At 33.2% G+C, this 25,526-nt stretch overlaps 2 protein-coding genes and 1 long non-coding RNA gene across 4 annotated transcripts; 1 reads left to right on the forward strand and 2 right to left on the reverse strand.

The window, feature by feature from the left end:
- Positions 1-5,678: 5,678 nt before the first annotated feature.
- Positions 5,679-9,136, reverse strand: LOC136062072 (uncharacterized). The gene is made up of 2 exons (XR_010623904.1): positions 8,338-9,136; positions 5,679-6,475 (listed from the first exon to the last, which is right to left on the reverse strand). It is a non-coding gene; the product is annotated as an uncharacterized LOC136062072 (long non-coding RNA).
- Positions 9,137-18,861: 9,725 nt separating this feature from the next.
- On the forward strand, positions 18,862-19,473 carry LOC136062064 (uncharacterized). Its single transcript, XM_065760675.1, has one exon. It carries the CDS (start codon positions 18,862-18,864, stop codon positions 19,471-19,473), a length of 612 nt encoding a protein of 203 aa, XP_065616747.1.
- Positions 19,474-20,306: 833 nt separating this feature from the next.
- Positions 20,307-24,488, reverse strand: LOC112021712 (uncharacterized). 2 transcript variants are annotated; one of them, XM_065760682.1, is made up of 3 exons: positions 24,356-24,485; positions 24,022-24,090; positions 20,307-21,132 (listed from the first exon to the last, which is right to left on the reverse strand). In XM_065760682.1, the coding sequence occupies exon 3, from the start codon at positions 21,076-21,078 to the stop codon at positions 20,467-20,469; it is 612 nt and encodes a 203-aa protein (XP_065616754.1). In that variant the 5' UTR covers positions 21,079-21,132; positions 24,022-24,090; positions 24,356-24,485; the 3' UTR covers positions 20,307-20,466. The 2 variants fall into 2 exon arrangements, with proteins under 2 accessions (XP_065616754.1, XP_065616755.1); XM_065760683.1 differs by lacking the exon at positions 24,022-24,090 and having other exon boundaries at positions 24,356-24,488.
- Between the last annotated feature and the right edge of the window lie 1,038 nt (positions 24,489-25,526).

The following is a 25,526-nucleotide window of genomic DNA, read 5'->3' on the forward strand; positions in this document are numbered from 1 at the left end:
AGTAGCTCTCTTGACCTAGAGAGCATTGTAGCAACTCCAAATCATTATTCTCTCTTAAAAAAAAAAGGGCTAAATATAGAGTTCTTTCTCTCTCATCCCAACTCTTTTCCTTTTCTCGTTTCTCTTGGTTTCTTCAAAAGACACTCTCTCGTTTCTCATTAGAGAACAAAGGAAGAAACTTTTCTCTCACAAAATCGACATAGCTCTCTATCTTACAAAACGACCAGTCGCATCTTATGACCCCTAAATTGTGGCTTTCAGTCAGAGTTCGCTTAACCGCTTGCGATAAAGAATGGAGATCTGAAAACATCGGCTCAACCACGAAAATTGATACCCAAATTTGATTTCATGGGTTTTTCATCATGTTTCAATTTATTGGTTTATTCTACAAGTTGATGGTTTGGTGGTTTTGAATGATTTGCTATTGTTCCTCACCACTATCTAGGTTTAGGTTGTGGGTTTCTAGTTCTTTTATCTCTGTCTCTCTCATTTATATTTCTATCTCTCACTATGTTTCTTGATCTCATCTCTATTTTGCTATTTAATTAATCTTATTAGGGTGAATAAGCTAATCTGATTCCCTTAGAGTATCTTATTTTCTAATAAAAATTTTGGTCTCATCTTTATTGCACACCAATTCTTCGAGAGAGAAGACATGGGTATGTTTTAAAACATATATGGAAGGCTTTTTAAAAAGCACGAATTTTTTTATGACATTCTTAATTAGTGGAGTACAGGAAAGCGGCAACAAAGTATTTTTTGAATGCTCTGTTTTTATTAAATTCCATTGCTTTTCATTTCAATTGTATTTGTACATTTGCATTGCTTCTTAGAGCACCTTTTATTTATTTATTTTTTTTGTTATTGAGTATTGGTCATAAAATTTCAAAAATAGAATTGTCTTTGAAACATTTATACTTGAGCTTTATCAAATTTTGATGTTTGTGGATCTTGTGATTGAAATATCCTCCTAGTTATTTATTAATCTTTTTTGTGAGAGGGCATGTCAATAACCTTCTTGATATGGTAACAATTGAAATAAAGCCCTTAAAATGTCTTGAATTTATCAAAATTTAACATCTTTGGACAAATGTTTTTGTAATATCATATTTTTTTAGGGTAAATTGCAAAGTACATCCCTAAAGTTTGGGGTTTCTTGAATTTTACACCCTGAAGTTTGAAAATTTTGATTTTACATCCTAAAATTTGGTTCTATTAGCAAAATCACACCTTCAGTTAGTTTTGGCTATTAAGTGACAAGTTGTCAAGCTAACATGTTTTTTTTAATTATTTTTTCCCTTTTTTTCTTGCCAAATCAGCCCTTAAAGTTGTTATTAGGGTGTCAATGTTTGACCCAAGCCACAAACACAACATGAACACGACACAGATTTTTTCCAGGTTAGGGTTGTGCCTTAACGAGTTTGTGTCATAAACGGGTTAACCCAAAAGCACATGATAAGAATCGTATCATAAGCAAGTCAACCCAAGTGACCCGCAATAGACACGTTTGACATGCTAATTTATTTGTGTTAACCCGAAATGACCCATTTAACACAACTCATTTTACTCATATAACAAATAAATTTTTATTTTATTTTAGATTTGTCAAATACCTTTTATATCCAACCTATATTTTAAACTTAAGAAGAAAAGTGAGTAATTACAATTCTAAAAAAATAAATTCAAAAGAATAATTATGATGATCATTTCTATTGGACACATAGGTAAATGAAAGCAGATTATGATANATTCTTCGAGAGAGAAGACATGGGTATTTTTTAAAACATATATGGAAGGCTTTTTAAAAAGCACGAATTTTTTTATGACATTCTTAATTAGTGGAGTACAGGAAAGCGGCAACAAAGTATTTTTTGAATGCTCTGTTTTTATTAAATTCCATTGCTTTTCATTTCAATTGTATTTGTACATTTGCATTGCTTCTTAGAGCACCTTTTATTTATTTATTTTTTTTGTTATTGAGTATTGGTCATAAAATTTCAAAAATAGAATTGTCTTTGAAACATTTATACTTGAGCTTTATCAAATTTTGATGTTTGTGGATCTTGTGATTGAAATATCCTCCTAGTTATTTATTAATCTTTTTTGTGAGAGGGCATGTCAATAACCTTCTTGATATGGTAACAATTGAAATAAAGCCCTTAAAATGTCTTGAATTTATCAAAATTTAACATCTTTGGACAAATGTTTTTGTAATATCATATTTTTTTAGGGTAAATTGCAAAGTACATCCCTAAAGTTTGGGGTTTCTTGAATTTTACACCCTGAAGTTTGAAAATTTTGATTTTACATCCTAAAATTTGGTTCTATTAGCAAAATCACACCTTCAGTTAGTTTTGGCTATTAAGTGACAAGTTGTCAAGCTAACATGTTTTTTTTAATTATTTTTTCCCTTTTTTTCTTGCCAAATCAGCCCTTAAAGTTGTTATTAGGGTGTCAATGTTTGACCCAAGCCACAAACACAACATGAACACGACACAGATTTTTTCCAGGTTAGGGTTGTGCCTTAACGAGTTTGTGTCATAAACGGGTTAACCCAAAAGCACATGATAAGAATCGTATCATAAGCAAGTCAACCCAAGTGACCCGCAATAGACACGTTTGACATGCTAATTTATTTGTGTTAACCCGAAATGACCCATTTAACACAACTCATTTTACTCATATAACAAATAAATTTTTATTTTATTTTAGATTTGTCAAATACCTTTTATATCCAACCTATATTTTAAACTTAAGAAGAAAAGTGAGTAATTACAATTCTAAAAAAATAAATTCAAAAGAATAATTATGATGATCATTTCTATTGGACACATAGGTAAATGAAAGCAGATTTATGATGTATTTGAAAAGTCAATTGGAAGTAGGAACAATAGAAAAAGATGACTTCAAATGCATTTTCAAATACAAATTTTATGATTTTTTTAAGAGACGTGCTACCTTAATAACATTTTCACAACAAATTATAAGTGGTTAGTTGTTATTGACTCTAACTTCTAATTTGAACTTATCATTGAAATTTTTTTTACCCCACCGATAATAATCCGTAATAACTTGCAACTTAGAATTTATTGTAAAATGTTGTGGACATATAATTACTCTTTTTTAAGAGTACTAAAAAAATTGAACAATATTAGATGGTATCTCAAATTTATCCGCCAATATTTGGAAAACATAAAAAGTATATTAAAGCAATAAATATTGTCACCACAAAATATATTTGCTAGTGTTTCAAGAATTATCATATTGGGGTATCTAAAAAAAATCATATTGGGGAGGGTGTGCGGTGTGGCACAGGTTGTGATGATAAGAATATACATGGTGTTGTGAATGCTGTAAAACATATAAAACTTACTATGATTATTTGAGATTGAGGTTATAAGTACCAGTTCCTGATAATTAAGTACAATATTTAACTACCCCATTCCTATTCCCATTCCCTTTCTCTTGTGTGTCTGTTTCTTTAATAAATAAAAAATAAAAATAAAAAACAATATTTAATTACTCAAGAAAAAAAGTTAAATATCTAATTAGTTTAGGATTTCCAAACTATTCTTTTCAACATTTAGTATAGTATGTCTTGTTGTAATGGAGAAACAGTATACCATCTTTTGATTCATTCATTGCACGGTTGCTCATGAAAGGGCATTTATTGGATATTTGGAACATGGTTCCTTTGTGTTTAATGTGGATTATTTGGAGGGTGCATAACATTGCACTTCTGAGGATGTGGAGTTATGGATAATCCATTGCTAGCAACTTTCTCTAGTTCCTGATTCAAGTGACTAGGGAATTTAGTAAACCTTAAGGGCAACTGACCCCACTTGCAAAAACCAATTGCAAAGTAATCCAGGGAGATCCAAATTCAATCTGAACATAATGCAATTGATTTTTTATTTATTTTCTTATTTTAAATATTTAAAGTAAGCAATTGAGTTAATTGGACACCAAAAGACCAAATGTTGGGTGAGCACGGTAGGGAATTTCAACCGAAACTCGGGGAGACAATGTATATGTTTGGCTCCACGTTTACTCCTCCATTTCACATTTACATTTGGAAATTTGCTGGGCCCCATGCTGAATAAACGCAAGAATGAACGCTGAATAAATGCAGCAATGAAAGAGCTGAAACGCAAACTCAACGCACCGTTTCATTTAAATGGAAAACGCGTGTTGAAGTACTGTTCATGGACACCTCTTGAAAAGCCAGCAACATTCATCAAGAATGAATTGAAGAAAAGACTGATATGAACTAATAGCTAAAACAATAAACACAAATTTTGAACCAATTTTACTAATGGCTCATCGGTTTTCTAATTGAATCGGTGATATAGACCTGGACTTGCTGGTGGAGGTGGGCATATAAGAGCCTATCAAGCATATGGGTGAAAGGATTCACTAGATCGATTGGTTGGGCTAATAGCTTAGAAGCCGCACTGTGGGCAATAAGGGATGCCCTTGGGCCTTTGCATTCTCCTCCAAATTCAATTGTTGAAAACTCGAAATTGAAATTGATGCCAGCTCTGTAATTAGCTCGCTCACCAATAATGATTCCTCAAATGCTAAATATGCATCTATTGTTGATGATTGCAAGACCTTGCCGAACCAAATTCCCCACTAGAAGATCAACCACTGCTTTTGAGAGGCCTACTCTTGTGCTGATTCTCTCGCAAAGATGGCTGTCCATCTACAACAAAACTTCCTTATTTTGGATACTCCACTTGTGGAGTTAGCTTCACTTTTGATGTATGACCTTATTGGTCTGGGATGTAATAGACTTTGTATTGATATTGCCTCTATATGGCAAGCTGACTTTCGTGTTATATATCTATCCTTATTACCAAAAATGTGGAACGTCCATAGGTGGCAAAACCTAATTCCTTAAAATTTAAGATATAGGATTATTAAGAGCATTTGCATCAGACTAATTAAATTTTTCTGTATATATTAGTATAAGAACCTTTTTTTTTTTTTTTACACAAATACTTTGCAAAAACACCCATATCAGATTATATATTATACACTATTTTTTTTTAAATAATTATTTTTTATTTTTTCATCTACCCATGTCAAATCTCTCTCTCTCTCTCTCTGTGTGGAAATCAAAGAAAGTCAAGGTAAGAGAGAGAAAGAGTCTGATGAGTGCGAGAGAAGAGAGAGAAAAAAGATTAAAATAATAAAATAGCAAGCTACAATAACCATATATATATTTACCTGTTTACTTTAGCAATAATATATATATACAGTGTTATAGATAGACTGATGTAGGTAGTTTTTGAATAAAAAATGTGTAAAACCACCACTTATCATTATAGATTTTAATATCATTCTTTAAGACTTATTGGACTTCCTCTCGGCTACATATACGCGCGCGCGCACACATATATATATATATATATTAAATTACAGAATATATACACTAGAACTTGTAGGGTTTAACTTCCCCTCTGCTTCCACATTGATATATTAAAAGTATATATACGAATATCAATGTTCCCATGCAATTAAGAGTTGAAGAGTAACATAAAAACGTGGAATTAATGGACATCATACTAAAATTCACACATTGTGTTACACTTGAGAAAGTAAAATTGGGTTGTATTTCAGCCCAGCCACGCATAAAGGAAATCTGCTAATAAGTTGCAAAGTTAATCAACAAATAGTTGAATTGGCATCACTGGTACAAATATTTTCATTGAAATATTAAGATCTTAAGCATAAAGATTTAACAAAATTTATATCCATATTATTTTAACTTAGTGTACAGGCTGAAACAACAATAAAATAATGTAATATTACATGGGAGTATGGAACTACTACAACAATTGTCACAAGAGATCTAAATAGACACTTACTTGACTACGGAGCTACATCAAACCTACTGCCTTAGGCCCTAAAAACAGCCCCCCTTTAAGGTGAATTTCAAAATCCTATTGCTATGAAGATCACTGCCTCCCAATTACACTGCTAAAGGATACATATGTACACAGGTATACATTGAGTTATCCGAAGCTTTAATCTCATTTTCAGGGCCATGAGTTATGAATGTTTTCTTTCCCACTTCCCTTCGCGTCTACTATCCCGTTCTCTCCTCTCTACTACCTGCCTAGACTTGCTCCCTCTGGATCCATGCCTTTGAGCAGACCCAAATCCACCAGACTGTACATCAAATGCTGACACCAAGTCTGGATCACCAACACTACCTGTGTCACCTGAGTCCCTGCTTCCATCCAGATTTTCTTCATAACTGCTGGCACACTCATCAAGGCGATCTCGTGACTGCAAAATAGTAGGAAGCTGGCCAGAAAATTGCCGGGATCCAGATAAAACAACAGTTGGCATGCTTCCCATGGATGTACTAGTCGCAGAAGTTTCAGGCTGCAGGCTTCCACTTCTTGTGCCCCCTTCATTACCTGATCTACCATTTTCCCTTTCACGATACCTTTCCCGAGGTCGACTGCAAATGAAGATACCAAATATTATCTAAGCCAACAAACACACATGCGTGTACACACACACACACGAAGGTAGTATGGCCCTATAAACATGACAAGAAATTGAAGTAGAATGGACATCAAACATAGATATAACTGGTTCTAGCTATAAAACTAACAAGATACTAAAGCAGATCTAATCGTATTGTTAGCTTTGACAAGAAACTCATGGCTTTTCTCAAATCCCTCTCTCTCCAATCCTAATATCTCCTATTTCACAACTCAACTTGGTAACATAGCATATTGATACAACCCTAGAATGTAATAGAAAAATCTAGATGGTTTGAGTTGATGTCAGCATCCCGTACTATGACATCATTGTTGACGTTAGCACTGACAGTCACCAAATTCTGGCAACCACATGAGTTGAGTTGCCAGCCTCCCCTAGTAATTATGGTGATTTTTTCATATTTTGTTTTTGAAACCATCTTATGTGAAATCTTTATTTATTTATTTTTTGGATTTTCAACACTATTTTTCCAATCAACAATTTCAGAGTAAGTTTACTAGTTTTGTTGCTAGGGTCTTCTCCCATGTGGGGTCAAATAAGACTTAGGAGACCTTGGTGATGGTTGTTAGCTGATTTGTGGAGTTTGAAGGATGATTTTGGGGATTTTGAGACTTTCAGCAGTTTGTCCTCCACAAAATTTAATTCTGGAATATAGTTTTCTTTATGGCTGATTTGTTAAGGTTTATTTATTTATTATTATTATTTTCTGGCTTTGGGAAGTTGGGCCAACATTAGAACAAAAGAGAAATGATATGTCTACAACATTTTTATAACAAATCCTAAGTGGCAAGTTGTCACTGGTTGTTATTATTGGGGCAAAAAAGTAATCTTAGTGTTAGTTTCAAATTTGAACCAATAACAACTAACCACCTGTGATTTGTTTAAAAATATTGTAAAATTGTTGTAGACGTAGCATCTTTCTAGAACAAAAACATCTAAAGTTTTGTTGCAATTTTACTCTGGAACTCTTGGTTATTATGTGACGCACTTTTTTATCTAGTTTCACTGATTGTAGTGATCAACCTAGGATTAGTTGTGTTTGATTGATATGACTGAAGAAAAATCTATTGTCATGGCTGAGAAAAACATTCCTATTCATAAGTGGTTTTAAGGGTTTGTTAGTCAAGATAGAGTTCTATTATGGTACTGTATGAATTAAAATATGTGTAGGAATATTTTTACTTGAAAAATAATTTCTTTGAGTCTTTGAATAGGCTTGCAATATGTAAAATGAAAATCAACAATTTCCTTTCAATAAAATTAAGCTTTCTTTATTTTCAGGCAGATTCTGCAGTTCTTCCTTGTGGATTCAAGATGCCCCTTATGAATTTAAAGGTTTGTGTCTAGCTAAAACAAGATCTAGCCCCTCATTGCAGCTCCATTTTGCATCACTTGTTGACAGCGCTTATTAGTATCCTAATATGGCATCTTCATCATGCTCCCTCTTGCACTTTGCCCCTTTCTCAACAAATAAAAAAAGGAGTTTCAATACTGGTCCGTCCAGTATCCATTTACTGGTATTGCCAAAACAGTTTCATACAAACCAATATTCAAGGCATTCAATGTTTCAGGGGATGTTTCTGTGCTTTATTCTATGTCAGTAAAGCAAATACCAGCCGTATAGGCCAGTATGGTACAAAATTGACAACTTTGCTAATATCTCATATTTCACAACTCAACTTCTTCAAATTAAGATATATATATATATATATATGTCAATTCATCTGTCTTTTTTTTAATATATAGAGGTTCTTTAACAACTGAAAGGATTGTGCAATAATCAACTAATTTTAACTAATGACATAAATAGCTTACCTACTATGACTGGAGGAAGAAAAGTCTCGTCGAGACGTTCGGAGCCCTGATTCAGCCAGCTCAAGTTCACGCTGAAGTTCTCTCTACATGCAAATGTACAATTTTAGATATAGTATCATTCAAAAAGACCAGAGGCCAATAATACAGTAACTTTTCAGATAAAGACACCAAAGACTTGCAAAACCTTTTTTTTCTTTTTTCTTCTTCATTTTTATTTTTTTCAATCAAAATGCGAAACTTATGAGTAAGACTACATTTTTCCACGCTCAAGTATCCGGCAGGTTGGAATGTCTCTTCCACTTAGGGCAGGTGGAGTTCAATTTTTGCTGATTGTGTTTTACTTGCAATATAGGGCAGGCCATATAAGATACGTTCAATTTTGTTTATCATACGACTTCTTGTATATAAATTTTTTTTATTTCCATCTTTCACTATTGCTTCTTTGGATCATATAATGAGCTACTAAATACAACTTGTAACTTTACTTGTATATTCTTTGAATAATGTTACAATAGCTTTCATAAAAAGCATGAAAAAGGAACTCAAAAAAGAAAACTACTGTATTAATCTTTGGGCATGTCCAATCTAAGCCCAGTAGATAACCATAGATATAAAAATAAAATATCCTTATAATACAAGGGAAGGACTTGGTACACTAGTCAGAAAAAAATGATTAATCATAAGTAAAAAGATATGAAAAAATAAATTATATATTAACTCCAGTTGATTCACATAATTCCTAGCTTGCTCTGTTCTTAGGGACTGTTACTAATGACTAGAAATTTTAAACAGGCCTCACCCCACCCAATAGCCTTACAGAATTAAAGAACTTGGTTATATATTCTTTCTTTTTTTTTTTTTTTTTTTTTGCTGTATTTTCTTTAACACTCTCAAGTGCCATTAGGAATTCACAGGTTGTAGAATACCTCCAAACATCAGATCAATTCCTGGGAATAGATCAATGAATCGCACATTTATTTGTTTCCTCACTAGAATAAAAGCCTATTCACATATATTCTCAATTAAGAAGTAAAAATTTTCCTCCTTGTCATTCCCTAAACAAAGAGATATTAGACCCAATTCATTTCTTTTCTTTCCTGCTTTCCAATATATTGATTTTGAAGTGTTTGGTTTTCTAGAATTTTGCTCAAGACTTAAATTCATAAGATTGTACCAACTAGTTGATGTCCATACTCAAAGTCAAATATAGTTCAAAATTATCCTTAGATTGACATACAACTAAAACAGTATAAGGATGCATCATCAACCGGATTTTACCATTAATGCCTAGTTGAAAAGCCAATGAACGTAAAAGCCTAACAAATATGTACTTCTTAAATTCTTCCTCTTTAGCCAGACCAAAAAGTTCAGTATGCTCATTCCATAGCACTATAGACTATTGAATTTTTCTTTAGGATAAACAGCACAACAAACCAATAGAAAGACAATGTTTAAGCAGTGGAATGTACTTGTTGATTAACATGAGCTGACAATAAACATGTGATTAAATCCATCTAAGGAAAACATGATAAAATATCATACCTATCTATGTCTCTTAGAGAACAGAGATAGGATGATATCGCAAGATCAAGTGATACAATAAATATCAAATGCAAATATCAAATACTAATATACAATAGCCACAACCACAAAAGGATGATACGAATCCGATACATAAGAAGAGAAAAAAATGTTTTTCAAAATACTAACATGCCTACTGCAATAGGTAAAAGCATGAAAAGAGTTTCAATTCATCCATGCCACTTCTTAGTAAGATTCCACATTTGCACCATCAATTAAAGCAAGGTTCTCCATGTAACTATCCATAGCTAAAACATTTTTACCTTTAATACTAGTAGCCTTCTCATGTAGAGTTTCAGGGTCAATTAAAACATACTTGTTTTTCAATCTAGACCTCTTTGTCTTCTTATAATTCTTTTGAATTAGAAGTGGACCATCCTTGGTGAACCCAATCAAACGTGTCAAGATTTTATTCGATACAACAAAAATTGTATTTTCAGCTGATACAACACAAAGTTTATTCCAAGATTCATGCACACCATACTCCCTCATCACTTATATAGAGATGAATGTGCCATGTGGTTGTTCTCCCAATATAGATAAAGCCAGTTTCCCCTTGAATGATGTAAGACACTTCTGTTCTTTGAAGGAACCATGTTCAACATCAGGCAGCGGTAGCTCATTGAATTTCTCACTATTGACATCAAACGACAATATCGTTCTAGTATTGCGCATCCCTTGTCCTTCTCCTCCTCTTTCTATCCTAATAAGCATCCAATGCAAATGTCCACTAACAAATGGGGATGGCATATTAGAGTTAATTTGGTAGTACACAACATTGGGACTCCACGAGATTCTAAGCTCAACTATTTCCCATGAATCCAAACTTAATGTGTACACCTTAATCATGGGTTTATGATAATCAAACCAAATTCTCACAACCTTGTAGTCATTATTTTGGGAATCATAAGCAAATCCAAGTGTAGCACGATGATGGGGTTTCAAATTAGTACAAGAAGGTAACCTATTAAATTTTCTAATGCTGGGGTTCCACAAGTACATATCAGCGTCCAAATTCTACAGACACAACAAGCCATTGCATGAACCCACAAAGAAAGCAACTCCAGACTCAAAACTGAAGGGAATTTTTAACTCAGATATACTTTCAAAGGTGCGGTCGCAAGCGACTGTATAGACTTCACTTTTACCAGGAGAATTGAAATTCATATTCTTCTCCATGTGTATGACATAGCCATCATCATCATCATCATCGTGATTGTTAAGGTAGTGGGTGGAAATGAAATTTGAAATGAATTTGGGGTCATTGATGTAAGATTTCCATGATTTACAAACACACCTAAATCTTAGGAGCGATTTCACAGGTAGCCTTTCCACAATATGGAACACAATGTCGTCTGGGAGATGATGTTTCTTCCGACGTCGGAGGATTGGTTGATGTTGTCGAGCTTCTTTCGTTTGGGCCTTTTTTTTTTAATAGAGAGAGTGGCTGCGTTTTGCTGCGTTTGGTTTGGTTTATGATGTATATAGGCTTATTTTTTTAAACCCTAAATATGTGTTTTTTAAACACTCTTCATTTTGATTCTATAAAGATTCAAAAGAAAAAAATAGTCCATATTTGCTTAAGAACATTACAATATTATCCATTGTCTTTTTTTTTTTGGTAAACAACGGGAAGAGAATAACATTAAACAACAAGTCTATTACAAAAGAGCTTAGCTTTGTCAAAAGCTAGCACATTATCCACCACAGGCAATTGTTCATACAAAATTTGGAAGTCAAAAACAAGATTTGCTCTCATCTTAGCCATACAATCCGCACATCTATTAGCTTCCCGAAAGATGTGTGTCACAGTGCAGTTAGGCATTGAGTTTATTAGGGTCCTACAATCATCTAGGAGAGGTTCCAACATCAGATTAACAGTGTTTGGGTTAGAAAGTAAGTGTACAATAAATTCGACATCCAGTTCAATGTTAACATTCAGGAGATTTAAATGTTTAGCTAATAAAAGTCCATCCTTTAAGGCCCAAAGCTTTGCCATGATGCAAGAGACCGCGCCAAGTTTTCTAGCAAAGCCAGTAACCCAATTCCCATTACTACATCGTAGCACCCCACCTCCCCCAACCTTGCCAGGTTCACCACAGACAGCCTCGTCTGTGTTTAGTTTCACCTAACTAGGGTTGGGTTTCGTCCATTTAACTTGAATCTAGGTTCTAGGCGATTTGCTTGAATTACCAGGTACAATAGCATAGAATTCCACCCTTTTCTTAATACACTGCAAATGGATAGATGCATTAATCCTTTTATTCCTGGGGACATAGTTGTTACAGTGTAACCAAATATGCTAGACAGCTTAAGGAAAAATAAAACTCCAGGGAATCCGAGGTCGAGTGAAGAAATCAGAAGATTCGCAATTCTTCCTCAACCACTCAGCAAGGGGAGCATTGAAAAACTCCTAGTTGGCATCATTTATACCCAACTGCCTCCAAACATTCCTCGCAACACCACAGTCACATAATAAATGGATAACGGTTTCATAATTTATAGCACAAAGTTCGTAGGAAGTATCAAAATTAAAACCCCATGAACTTAGGGCATCCTTAGTAGGGATGGTATCGTGGTAGCATTGCCACAAGAAAAATTTATTGCGAGGAGTGGTTTTTGACTTCTAGACCCACATCTTAGGAGTAACCAGGTTCAAAGGGTTTAAATCTTTTGCAAGTAGATAAGCCAAGTTTAGGGAGAAGTTACCATCTTTTGAGTAAGCCCAAATAAGAATATCTTCATGGGTAGAATTTAGCGCAAGGGGAATGCCTCTAATTTCCTACACAATTTGCTCAGGGAGAATAAAAGAAATGCTCCTCTCATCTGCCAGAAAATCCTTAATAGTTAAATTCCCCTCCCCTTCTGCCAAGGGCCCTTGAATCTGGTTTCTCAGAGACCCTGAGGGCAGCCAAAAATCATTCCAGACATTCACCCTTTCACCATTATCCATTGTCACTAACACTAACGCAATTAACAAGGAAACGACTTTTGTCCAATGCATCATGATAGGATGTGGATACGTGTGCAATGCACTGATGCAAACTTGACCCGATTAACAAAATTGGAAATTTTAGGTAAAGTCGGCTCAATATAATTAGGGCCTAAGGCGAGAATTTTAAGAGTGTCAATTAAATGAGTTTATTTAATACTAATGAAGCTAAGGTTAATTTCATGAATCATAAAATAATTTTATGAATCAATACGAACCAAGAAAAAGTTAATTTTTGATAGAATATCATGGTAAAAAAATATAAATTTTTATATTAGAACAAAATAAACTTAGGTTTAATTTATCTTAGATAAGTAATGCATCATAATAAATTTTGGTTTTGGATTTAAGAAAGAAATAAGGATTCTTTGGTATGTAATGTTGATAATCTATTATGTAGAAAATTTGGATTGCAAAACTAAAGCATCAAAACAATTCCTCCCCCACCCAAAAAAAAAAAAAAATTATGATTTTCAGTTGGGTAGAGTTTTTTTTTTTTTTTTTTTTTAATATATAATATTTTGGAGGTGAAGAAAATAGTACACAACTGTTTTTATTTATTTATTTATTTATAAACCATATATCATCATACAATCTTGGATAATGCTAAATTTACTATAAACTTTACTACATAAAACACACAAATTGAAGAGACAATAAATGTGATGTTATGTGGCAATGGATGTGATTGATGGACTTCAACTAAGGTGTGTATAGGTTGGGTTGGGACAAGTTGAGGGGTTTTTTCAATCCATCCTACACGATTGAGTTGGAAAAAAAGAAAATCAACCCAACCCAACTCATCACAAGAGTCCAACCTAACCTAGACGGATTGGTTTGGAGAATGGGTTGGACATATAAAAAAAAAAGAGGAGCCTTAGAACAACAAATTTATAAGATTACCAACACAAATAACAACAGATTTACTAATCAAACCTGAGCGTAGCACCGAACTAGTACAAACTATTTGATTAGTAAATCAAACCAACACAAATAAAAGCATATTTACAATCTTATAAATCGGTTGGTAATTCATCAAACCAAAAAAGTAAATAAAAAAAAATCGTATAATATATATTTAATATTGGTGGGTCAAGTTGAATTAGGTAGATTTGTGAATCTACTGACCCACACTAAACACACTATAATATATATATATATATATATATATATATATATGGCAACCCAACCCAACCCACCAAAGTAAACCTAACCCTATGGGTTGAGTTGGATTTGGTCAATTTGGGAGGATAGATGGGTTCCACACACTCCTAACTTTAACTACCTAATAAATAAATGTTTGATTTTTTTTTTTTTTAGTTATTGGAGACATAAATTTTGTAATATCTTTAACATCATTCTACAATTTTTGGTGTTTTTATAATAAAATGGGGCCTATTTTATAAAAGGGTTAAATCTTTTAATAATTGGGCGCTTTAGGCCTAAGCCTAAGTTGCTTAGGCCTTGAGCCAGTCAACTTAAGATGCTTTCCATGCATTGATTTTCAAGTTGGATGTTTGAAACCAGCATGCTCTACCTGAGGGGGTGTATTGAGATTCAATTCTTATAAGATCACAAATTTTGTGTCATAACTTTTAACATAACCGATCCATCACTTTGTTTTCATCACTCACAATTAATCATTTTGAAACTGCGAAAAAAAAAATTGTGGCATATAGGTCGTGTCCACATACATTCTCATTGAGATTAGCTTCATTTCAAGAGAAGATTCCATGGTTATCAAGTTGTTATTTCAATTCAAGTTGTTTTATCTTCACCTTATCTTTACCTTATCTCTTTTATATATTATCTCATTTATTTGACTTTATTTTGATACACTTTATCGTGACTACAACAGATTATATTTAAATAGATCAAGAATTCAAGATTATCTAGAATTATTAGGGAATTCTACTAGATAGAGTTCCTTTAATTTTGACATTTCTTTCATAATAAATGGTCTAAATTATGACATGTCATCAATCTAATAGCGAAATTCCTAAAATATGATTTTGCAAAACAACTAAAAGATATTAACATCTTAAGGTTATGAAAGTGAACATCGTGAAGACATATTATTCATCCCCTCTCTTCACAACCTCCCTTTCATGTGTGTTTATGTGTGTATATATAAATAATATTAAATTTGACATTATAGTAAGTTCATACAACATGTGACCAAATAAGGGATACTATTAAGTTCATACTATACTTATAATATCGAATAATTATCATAGAAAAGAAGTTGCTAACATTGTGATTATTGATGAATTTATGTGAATAAATGATAAGTTTTAATATATATTAATAGTTTTTTTTGGATTGGATAATGTCAAAGATATTTCCATTTAACTGTGTTGAACAAATTGAATTTGAGGAATTGTTACCCTTAAAACATATATTCTTATGCTTTCAATTGATCATGTTTGCCAACCTACATAGTTATTAACCTTTTTGTCTCCTTCAACTTATAACTTGCGTTTGCGTTTGCATTTGTGTACAAAGAAGTTCTTGCATCCACACAAATGCCAGATGGTGTAGTTTTAAAAAGAAAAGAAGGTATATTCTTGATGATGTTTTATTCTATTTAATGGTATTTTGTTGTATATTTGCTTCTCATTGGATATTGCATGATAGTGGTAATGTTTTTTAGAGACTTTTAATTATTGATTTCGTCCTTTTCAATGTTGGGCTTTTCTGGGTTTTGCATGTAATGCAATTCTTAAAATTTTAGTTGATAATCTGTTTGAGTGATGAGGGGAAAAATCAAACGTATTGATTTGAATTATATGGAGTAGCACGTATGGTTAAGCTATGTATAGGTAAATCATTCCAATTTTTTGTAGCATTCCTTGTTATAATGTTTTGAAGATAAAATGTTAAGGATTGTTTAAAAAAAAAAATATATATATATATATATATTATGGTTACCTCCCCATTAATGCGGCTAGGGGGGTTGTTGAGTGCATTCAATGCGATAGTACAGCTTACTTTGGGGTTAACCTCTCCCCAAAATCACCTTGTCAGGCCGAGGACAAGGTATCCTCGGCGTGGATCCAGGAGAATAAGCTTCCCCCCTCCTCTTCAGGAATAGCTTGCGATCCTCGGCATGGGCCTTGGGCCTGCTATATGATGGGCCGAGGCCATAGGCCCACGGACCCACAATTAACATTATAAAGTAATTATTCTTAAACTATTGAGATAATAATAAATAATAATCCTCCAATAAATCCAAAAATAGGTTATTAATTTCATTATATCCAAAACTACATGTTTTAAATAAAGAAAGTTTAATGTTCATATGGTAATATCATAAGAATTAAAAGTGAATAAATGGATTTAATAAATCTTTCCCAAAAATTAATAGGATTTTTGCTCTCCCCCAAAAAAAAAAGTCTCAATATAATTTATTAAATGCTCTATCACCAATTCTTGATTCTCTCCTATATTAATGAGTAGTATTTTGGAATTTGAATATTTTAGTAAATTAGTTGCTAACCTATGCAATGCACAGGAAAACTATTGATAACTTCTCTAATATGAAAAAAAAAAAAAAAAATCAACATCATGGTATAAATTAAATACCAAACTAATAAAACTTATCACTTACAAAGTAATAAAATCTATCATATACAACGAGATATCGTGATAACCAAGAGCTTGAGACCATATTTAGAAAATATATAACTGATTCAATACAATTAATTACACAAATATAGTTAATTCCATACTTATTCAATCAAATATCTTTCATGAATTACATTAATCATTCTTGATGTCCAAGATGTATCTAATTTCTAACATTCCTAGTAAACAAAGATGCTAGACCTGGGATTGAAAAGGCAACATAATGCCAATTTACACAATTGCTGAAATAATTACTTTCCACTACTGTGTGTGTGTGTGTGTGTGTGTGTGGGAGAGAGAGAGAGAGAGAGAGAGAGAGAGACGTGGTTGTTGTGTTGCATCTCTTAAGAAGAATCTACCTTGTACAATTTTTTTTTGATATGTAATCGACCCATAACTAAATAGATGTACCACATTTAGAGTATGCACATTTGGGAGGATAAACATAAAGGAAAATGAGAAAATGAACCCACTTAAAGTTTTTTGCTCTTCCTCTTGATGTTGACTTTTCCAGCGTCATCTAGAATCAAATTTATGTACTCTTTAAAGCCCTATAAGGGCAAAAAATTAACATTTAAACAAACTTACATGTACTCACTTAAAATTGTGAAAGAAGCTAAAAATTAGGTTTATATCAACCTTTTAACCAAAATTCAACATTTTAATGATTGCACATAAATCAACAATTTTACCTTAGTTAGTTGCAACATATATGTTTTTTATTTGTGAAAAATATGGTGCAATTTTGACAATCAAATTTTACTCAAAAGCCAAGAATAGACAACCTTAATCCTGCATTGCTCTAAGAAATCTGTAGAATCCTTACCCTGAAATCAAAAAGAACATGCCACAACCATGGATAGGAGGCAGAACAAAAAAATTACTTGTTCACAAAGATTTAAAAGTTCTCAAGATGTAAATTTGACAATATCACCCCTAAACTTGCTTAACATACATGACATATAGCAAAAATACTAATCATAAATGTGATTAAAAAACTCAAGCACTAAATTACAACCCTCTGCATAATATATATATATATATATATTTNCTAGTGGAGAATTTCATAACGTAGGAATTGGTGAACCTCACTGCTGGTTCCAAACAATAAACATATACTAAAATCTTTTACAAAAGATTATGTCACCACATAATAATCAGTTACTTCAAAGTTCTAATGACTGTTCAATAACTTTATAGTAGGCCACTTCTATTTTTTATATCTTTTTGCAAAAGTTGTGATCTACATGCCCTTCTACTTATCTTTTGTTTCTTCCAACTTCTAATGAATTATTCTAGCCATTTCTGTATAAAACCAAGCTTTGGTAAGTTGCTTCTCTGCATCCCAACTACTTGTATAACTATTTAGAAATCCTAGTTCAGAAGAAGAAAAGACAAAATGAACTAAAATTCTTGTGCTGTCTTTTGCTCATGGATTTTAACTCTGCCTGGATGCTGAAATTTTAGTAGCACATAGTTTTCAGGTTGTTATAAGTCCATATGGTTTGCAATCTCCCTTGCCTAATGTTAACCAGTATTTTTACTATTGTACTCTATCAGGGATCATACAAAATTTTTCCTAGGTAATAAAAACAGTAATCCTTTAACTGACAAATGCCACTTAAAAAAAACACACTAACAGGCTTTTTAAAGTGCAAAGCAATTTTTTATGTCTTAGTAATTTAGTGGAGAAATTGGATTGAGAGGCTCAAACCAAGGCCCATACAATAAATTCCTATTTTCTTGCACTGATGATGATACTTGCAATTTGTTGATTGGTTATAGAAATTAGTTGTAATTAGCATGAGTTGACAGGCTGCTTGATGGATGAAAAATTGAAAATGTTCAAGAAATTCCATTTTGAAAAAAGTCATATCAATGTGTGGGCCTTTGGGTACATAAAAATGTGATTAATTTCAACACAAATGTTGTAACCTGTTTCTTCTTTTTGGTCAAAGTGCAGCCTCTTATTTTCAACGATCTATCACATGTTGATAGTTTGGGAATATGACATATTTTATACCACACCAACTTATCACCCATATTACTTTAACGAACTTCAATTCTGATGGCTCCTATTCAACACTCTTCTTTTAGACTATTTTTTTTAAGTGGTTGTTTCTTGCTGCAGATTGCTAATCTTTGGTTGAAATAGAACCTTAAGAATAGGAAAATTGAATTCATGAACACCTGATACTTTTGATGTCAACATAAATGGAAGTATCGGTTTTATTTGTATCCTAATTTCCATGTGTCTCCTGATGCCACAGGGCTCTTGACCTATTCAAGAATAAATCTACAATGGCGAAAGATTTGTGACCATAATGGATCCTCAGGCTTTTATTAGGTTGTCTATTGGATCATTGGGACTGAGGATTCCTGGGGCAGCTTTGAACTCAGTGAATTCTGGAATTCATGTAGTCTCTTCACCATGTTCATGTGAAATTCGTCTTCGAGGTTTCCCTATGCAGACAACACCAGTACCCTTAGTAACCTCTTCTGAAGCAACACCTGATTCTCACAGCATTGCCTCAAGCTTTTATCTTGATGAATCTGATCTGAAGGCATTGTTGGCACCTGGCTGTTTCTATAGCACTCATGCATGTTTGGAGATTGCTGTATTTTCAGGGAGGAAGGGGTCCCATTGTGGTGTAGGGACCAAGAGGCAGCAGATTGGAACATTTAAACTGGAGGTTAGTCCCGAATGGGGTGATGGGAGGCCAGTGATTCTTTACAATGGTTGGATAGGTATTGGCAAAGGCAAGCAGGAGATTGGAAGACCAGGAGCAGAGCTTCATCTGAGAGTGAAACTGGACCCTGATCCAAGATATGTTTTCCAGTTCGAAGATGTGACCAAATTGAGTCCTCAAATAGTTCAGCTTCAAGGCTCCATTAAGCAGCCAATCTTCAGTTGCAAGTTTAGTCGTGAAAGGTGATATTATTTACATGATCTCTTCTACTTTCATCAATTGTGTAAACCTTCAAAAAGCTGCAACCTGCTCTCATTCTTTTCTAACAAATTTGGTACTTATCTGAATTGTGTAATCCAGAAAAAGAGAAAGAAATGAAGTGAATAAAAGAAATGAAGTTCTCTTACATCATTAAAAAAAAAAAAAAAAAAAAAGTGAAACACTAAGAGTGGGACAAAGGATTCTTATTCCAAAGTACTCCCTTCAAGCCACAACACATCACAGCTTTTCCTTTTTTGGGTTTTCCTAATATAGATGGAACTTTCCAAAAGTGAAAGTTTTATTTCCTATTATATCCTCACCCCCTTTTTTTAAAATGCAAACAAGATTGTTAGTAAAAGTTGTGCCATTTCTTATGAAAATAAAAGACATTCTAAGAAGATTGTTATATTTACATTTTTCATAATAATTGTGTCATTTCAAAATTTTCTTTTGATAGGGAAGGAGAGAGTATTTAATATTGATATCTTCAGAAAATGTTAATATTCTGATTAAGTTTTCAAAGGCTTTGCTAGCTTTAGATTCTTGAAGGACGGGTAAGCTTCATGATTGGTGTAGTTTTGGCTACATCTGTTTAGGTAGATGGAATTTGGGGTGATGCATTTTTTGAGTGAAAGTAGCATTAAAATTTTCTGCATTATAATATAATTGGAAAGAGAAGCCAGTGATCTTTCTTGATGCTCCATTTAACCACCAACAAAATTTACAAAAGGTAAACGAAGGTTCACATTACCTTCTAAAATGATCTTTAAAGTCCCACTCTTAGTGTTTCACTTTTTTTTTTTTTTTTTTTAATGATGTAAGAGAACTTCATTTCTTTTATTCACTTCATTTCTTTCTCTTTTTCTGGATTACACAATTCAGATAAGTACCAAATTTGTTAGAAAAGAATGAGAGCAGGTTGCAGCTTTTTGAAGGTTTACACAATTGATGAAAGTAGAAGAGATCATGTAAATAATATCACCTTTCACGACTAAACTTGCAACTGAAGATTGGCTGCTTAATGGAGCCTTGAAGCTGAACTATTTGAGGACTCAATTTGGTCACATCTTCGAACTGGAAAACATATCTTGGATCAGGGTCCAGTTTCACTCTCAGATGAAGCTCTGCTCCTGGTCTTCCAATCTCCTGCTTGCCTTTGCCAATACCTATCCAACCATTGTAAAGAATCACTGGCCTCCCATCACCCCATTCGGGACTAACCTCCAGTTTAAATGTTCCAATCTGCTGCCTCTTGGTCCCTACACCACAATGGGACCCCTTCCTCCCTGAAAATACAGCAATCTCCAAACATGCATGAGTGCTATAGAAACAGCCAGGTGCCAACAATGCCTTCAGATCAGATTCATCAAGATAAAAGCTTGAGGCAATGCTGTGAGAATCAGGTGTTGCTTCAGAAGAGGTTACTAAGGGTACTGGTGTTGTCTGCATAGGGAAACCTCGAAGACGAATTTCACATGAACATGGTGAAGAGACTACATGAATTCCAGAATTCACTGAGTTCAAAGCTGCCCCAGGAATCCTCAGTCCCAATGATCCAATAGACAACCTAATAAAAGCCTGAGGATCCATTATGGTCACAAATCTTTCGCCATTGTAGATTTATTCTTGAATAGGTCAAGAGCCCTGTGGCATCAGGAGACACATGGAAATTAGGATACAAATAAAACCGATACTTCCATTTATGTTGACATCAAAAGTATCAGGTGTTCATGAATTCAATTTTCCTATTCTTAAGGTTCTATTTCAACCAAAGATTAGCAATCTGCAGCAAGAAACAACCACTTAAAAAAAATAGTCTAAAAGAAGAGTGTTGAATAGGAGCCATCAGAATTGAAGTTCGTTAAAGTAATATGGGTGATAAGTTGGTGTGGTATAAAATATGTCATATTCCCAAACTATCAACATGTGATAGATCGTTGAAAATAAGAGGCTGCACTTTGACCAAAAAGAAGAAACAGGTTACAACATTTGTGTTGAAATTAATCACATTTTTATGTACCCAAAGGCCCACACATTGATATGACTTTTTTCAAAATGGAATTTCTTGAACATTTTCAATTTTTCATCCATCAAGCAGCCTGTCAACTCATGCTAATTACAACTAATTTCTATAACCAATCAACAAATTGCAAGTATCATCATCAGTGCAAGAAAATAGGAATTTATTGTATGGGCCTTTGTTTGAGCCTCTCAATCCAATTTCTCCACTAAATTACTAAGACATAAAAAATTGCTTTGCACTTTAAAAAGCCTGTTAGTGTGTTTTTTTTAAGTGGCATTTGTCAGTTAAAGGATTACTGTTTTTATTACCTAGGAAAAATTTTGTATGATCCCTGATAGAGTACAATAGTAAAAATACTGGTTAACATTAGGCAAGGGAGATTGCAAACCATATGGACTTATAACAACCTGAAAACTATGTGCTACTAAAATTTCAGCATCCAGGCAGAGTTAAAATCCATGAGCAAAAGACAGCACAAGAATTTTAGTTCATTTTGTCTTTTCTTCTTCTGAACTAGGATTTCTAAATAGTTATACAAGTAGTTGGGATGCAGAGAAGCAACTTACCAAAGCTTGGTTTTATACAGAAATGGCTAGAATAATTCATTAGAAGTTGGAAGAAACAAAAGATAAGTAGAAGGGCATGTAGATCACAACTTTTGCAAAAAGATATAAAAAATAGAAGTGGCCTACTATAAAGTTATTGAACAGTCATTAGAACTTTGAAGTAACTGATTATTATGTGGTGACATAATCTTTTGTAAAAGATTTTAGTATATGTTTATTGTTTGGAACCAGCAGTGAGGTTCACCAATTCCTACGTTATGAAATTCTCCACTAGACCAACATATCACCAAAAAATAAACCACCATCACTACTAGTAGCTCAGTGTGTTTAGATGGTAAGAGCCCATATAGAAGCTTTGCTCAATGCCTTTTTCCAATTTTTCCATTAAGAAAGATAAAATGTTGCACATTTGAGTTAGGGATTACTTTATATTTCCTTAATACTTTCTTGTTATCCAAATTCCAATCAAGTGCATGTGATCAATCAAAGAAGGAAGAGCTAAGACTCGTTGGTGATAGAATGCATTGTTTAATCTTAGGTGAACCAATGAGGAATGTTGCCTAATAGACAAAGAAAGGAGCAGCTTTAATATCATGAAAGGAAGATCCCAAACCTACCAACCACCAAGAGTATAAAATACGGTATTTAACTTTGTGAGGCCACAAAGGTCCATATTCCATCATCCATCACTGATGTCTAATATCAAAAAGGAAAATTATTTCCAGGAGTTCATCATAAGCAGTAAGCAGACTGGCAATAATTCTTTGCACTAAACAGAAGCAGAAAAACTGTGCATCATTGACACAATGTTTAAATAATTAATTTCAAGTTGTTTGTACCAAAGGTAACTTCTGTTTTGGCTTCTGCATACGTAAGTATGAAAAATATACTAAACGTGAACAGATCTTGCTTTCTTGTCTAAAAGTCTTTTTGCTTCTTGGAAAAATTTAAAGAAAAGAATATGCTTAATAATTCATTGAGAAAAAAAGACATCTCAAAGACTATTATTTATTTATTTATTTATTTTCCTTCTAATACTCCAAAGAATTATATGCAACCTATATATTTTATCCAAATTGGGCACATCAACTAGTTCCTCATAGAAGGGAAGCAGTATTGGAAACCTAAATATATTGGTATCTAAGCAGGCTGAGAATCAAATCAGCTTCTATCTCGGGGAAAGGTAAGATATCTCTTTTGAAATTTTTTGTAAGGATTGGACTATAAGCATACAAGACCCTCTTTGTCAAATACTTCCATCCCTTAAGTGGTTTTGACATATGTCTTTCTGTTGCAGGCTTCTTATAATTTTCCTTATGGATGTGGAATCATCTCTTAGAAATTAGTAATCTTCAATGATGAAATTCCTCTGCTTAATTTTGCACCAACATCACAAAGCAGGATAATTCTTGTAATTGATTCATTAACATTACTTTATTTTTCACATCATAACTGGACCTTATGTTCAATTTTTAAAGCAGAGAAAAACAAACTAAAGGGAAGAAAAGAAGATGAATTCTTCAACGTCAGAGTTTTATTTTGCTGTTTTGAGTCTTACATCATGAGAAACTCAACTAAGTGGAGCTTCTAGTATAATCCGTCCAAGTCCCATACCAATAATCTCAAACTTTGGTGTGGTAAGTGGGTAAACAACCAAAATACTTCAACAAAACTGATGCACCCAAAAGATAATGGATATAAAAGCAAGTACTATAAGCAACAATTTTGATTCAAACCAAGTAGTTAGCTTTAGCCCACATAGAAAAGAAAAGAAAAAAAAGAAACTTTAAGTTTACTAAGAAATGGGTAACCCACCGAAAAAAAATCCCAACTAAAATTAGCTCACTGCTTAAGCTTAAGAACAAACAAAACCAATAACAAACACATAACAACCAAAGGGAGTACAGAAAAGAAAAACAAAAAAAGACCCATAAATAATCTTACCTTTATAGTTACATATGACCAGTGTCCAGTTCTTGTTCACAACAACATTTGAGATCACTTCACTTGTCTCTGTTTCAAAACAAAGTGTTGGGTTTGGCTCTCTCTAAAGACTAAACTCAAAAGTAGTTAAGAAAAACAAAGGAACGTGGGAATCGCAATAATGGTAATAATTGGTGGAGGGACTAATTATTTGAACAAACAAATTAATACAGATTACATAATGAGCTTTGTGTTCCATCTACTATAACCACAAACAACTATATATAACTATAAAAACAAAATAGTCTTATTAGTAGTAATTAAAATCAAAGAATATGACCCTTAACTTACTTACTTTATAATAATAAAGAATGTTACATTAGACTGTGCACCGATCACGAGGAGAATAGCTGAAGAAGAGAAGAGAAAAGAAAAAAAATGCTGTTTGTCTTTCTTTTACACTAAGCTCTTGCATTATTTGTCACGAAACAGACGGCGAAATTAAAGGGAATTTTTTTTTTTTTTTTTTTTAGTTTTTGAAGCGATGAAACTTAAGGTGACGAATGACTACGTTATATTTATTTTTCTAATAATAGTAACATTGTGGTACAGTTATAAGTATATTTTATGAATAAATAGGGGTATGGAAGAAAATGGAAGAGAGAGAGAGAGAGGTCGTGAATACAGCTGTAATGAAGCAAAGTCTATGGCGGAAAAGAGAGGAATCACTATCATACACACATATGCATGACTTCATCCTATTTAATAAGTATTTTCAATTACTATTAAAAATAAAGAAGGATGACATATTGAAATCAAAGGTCTCTAAAGTCATTGCACATTTGTCCTTGACCATTTAATAACCGCCCATGTTCACAACGAAGTGCAAAGAGCCTTGTAAGATCTAGCACAATTAATACTTCCCTTGTCTATACTACTATTTAAGAGGTTGCACCTGTTTAGACCGGATTTTGTTTTTGTTCCAAAATACTCCTACAGCCTATGTTTAAGTAGGGGCAAAACTTGGTAAAAATGCTTCCTTAACTTCCACGTAAAACACTATCTACAAAATAGGATCACACTCCCAGTACACTTACGTTGGTTTTCAAACTTAAATTGCTTCTTCTTCAGTTCTCCAATTCTCTCAATTTTGTGTTTTCAAATACCTTTCACCCACCTCTAAGTCTGATTTTTTTTTTTGAAGGAAAATCTTTCAATTTTAAACTGATTTTCTTAGGGCCACAAACTGATTTTCGAACAGGTTCTATTTCCCTCAGGGCCACATCCAGCAAGTTCGTTTTCTTAACTCTAACTTTGATTTTTTTTTTTTTTTTTTTTTTTTCAGTAGGAAAATCTTTCAATTTAAACTAATTTTGGCCACATCTTGCAGGTTCTATTTCCCTCAGGTTAGGAAAAAGCTCAAACAGGTTTATTTCCCTCAGGGCCACATCGAACAGGTTCTTTTTTGAACTCTAAGTCTGATTTTTTTTTTTTTTTGTCTTTCAATTTTTATTTTTTTTTGGAGG

Source organism: Quercus suber, unplaced genomic scaffold, assembly GCF_002906115.3.
Source record: "Quercus suber isolate HL8 unplaced genomic scaffold, Cork oak 2.0 scaffold_378, whole genome shotgun sequence".
In the NCBI taxonomy this organism is placed as follows: Eukaryota; Viridiplantae; Streptophyta; class Magnoliopsida; order Fagales; family Fagaceae; genus Quercus; species Quercus suber.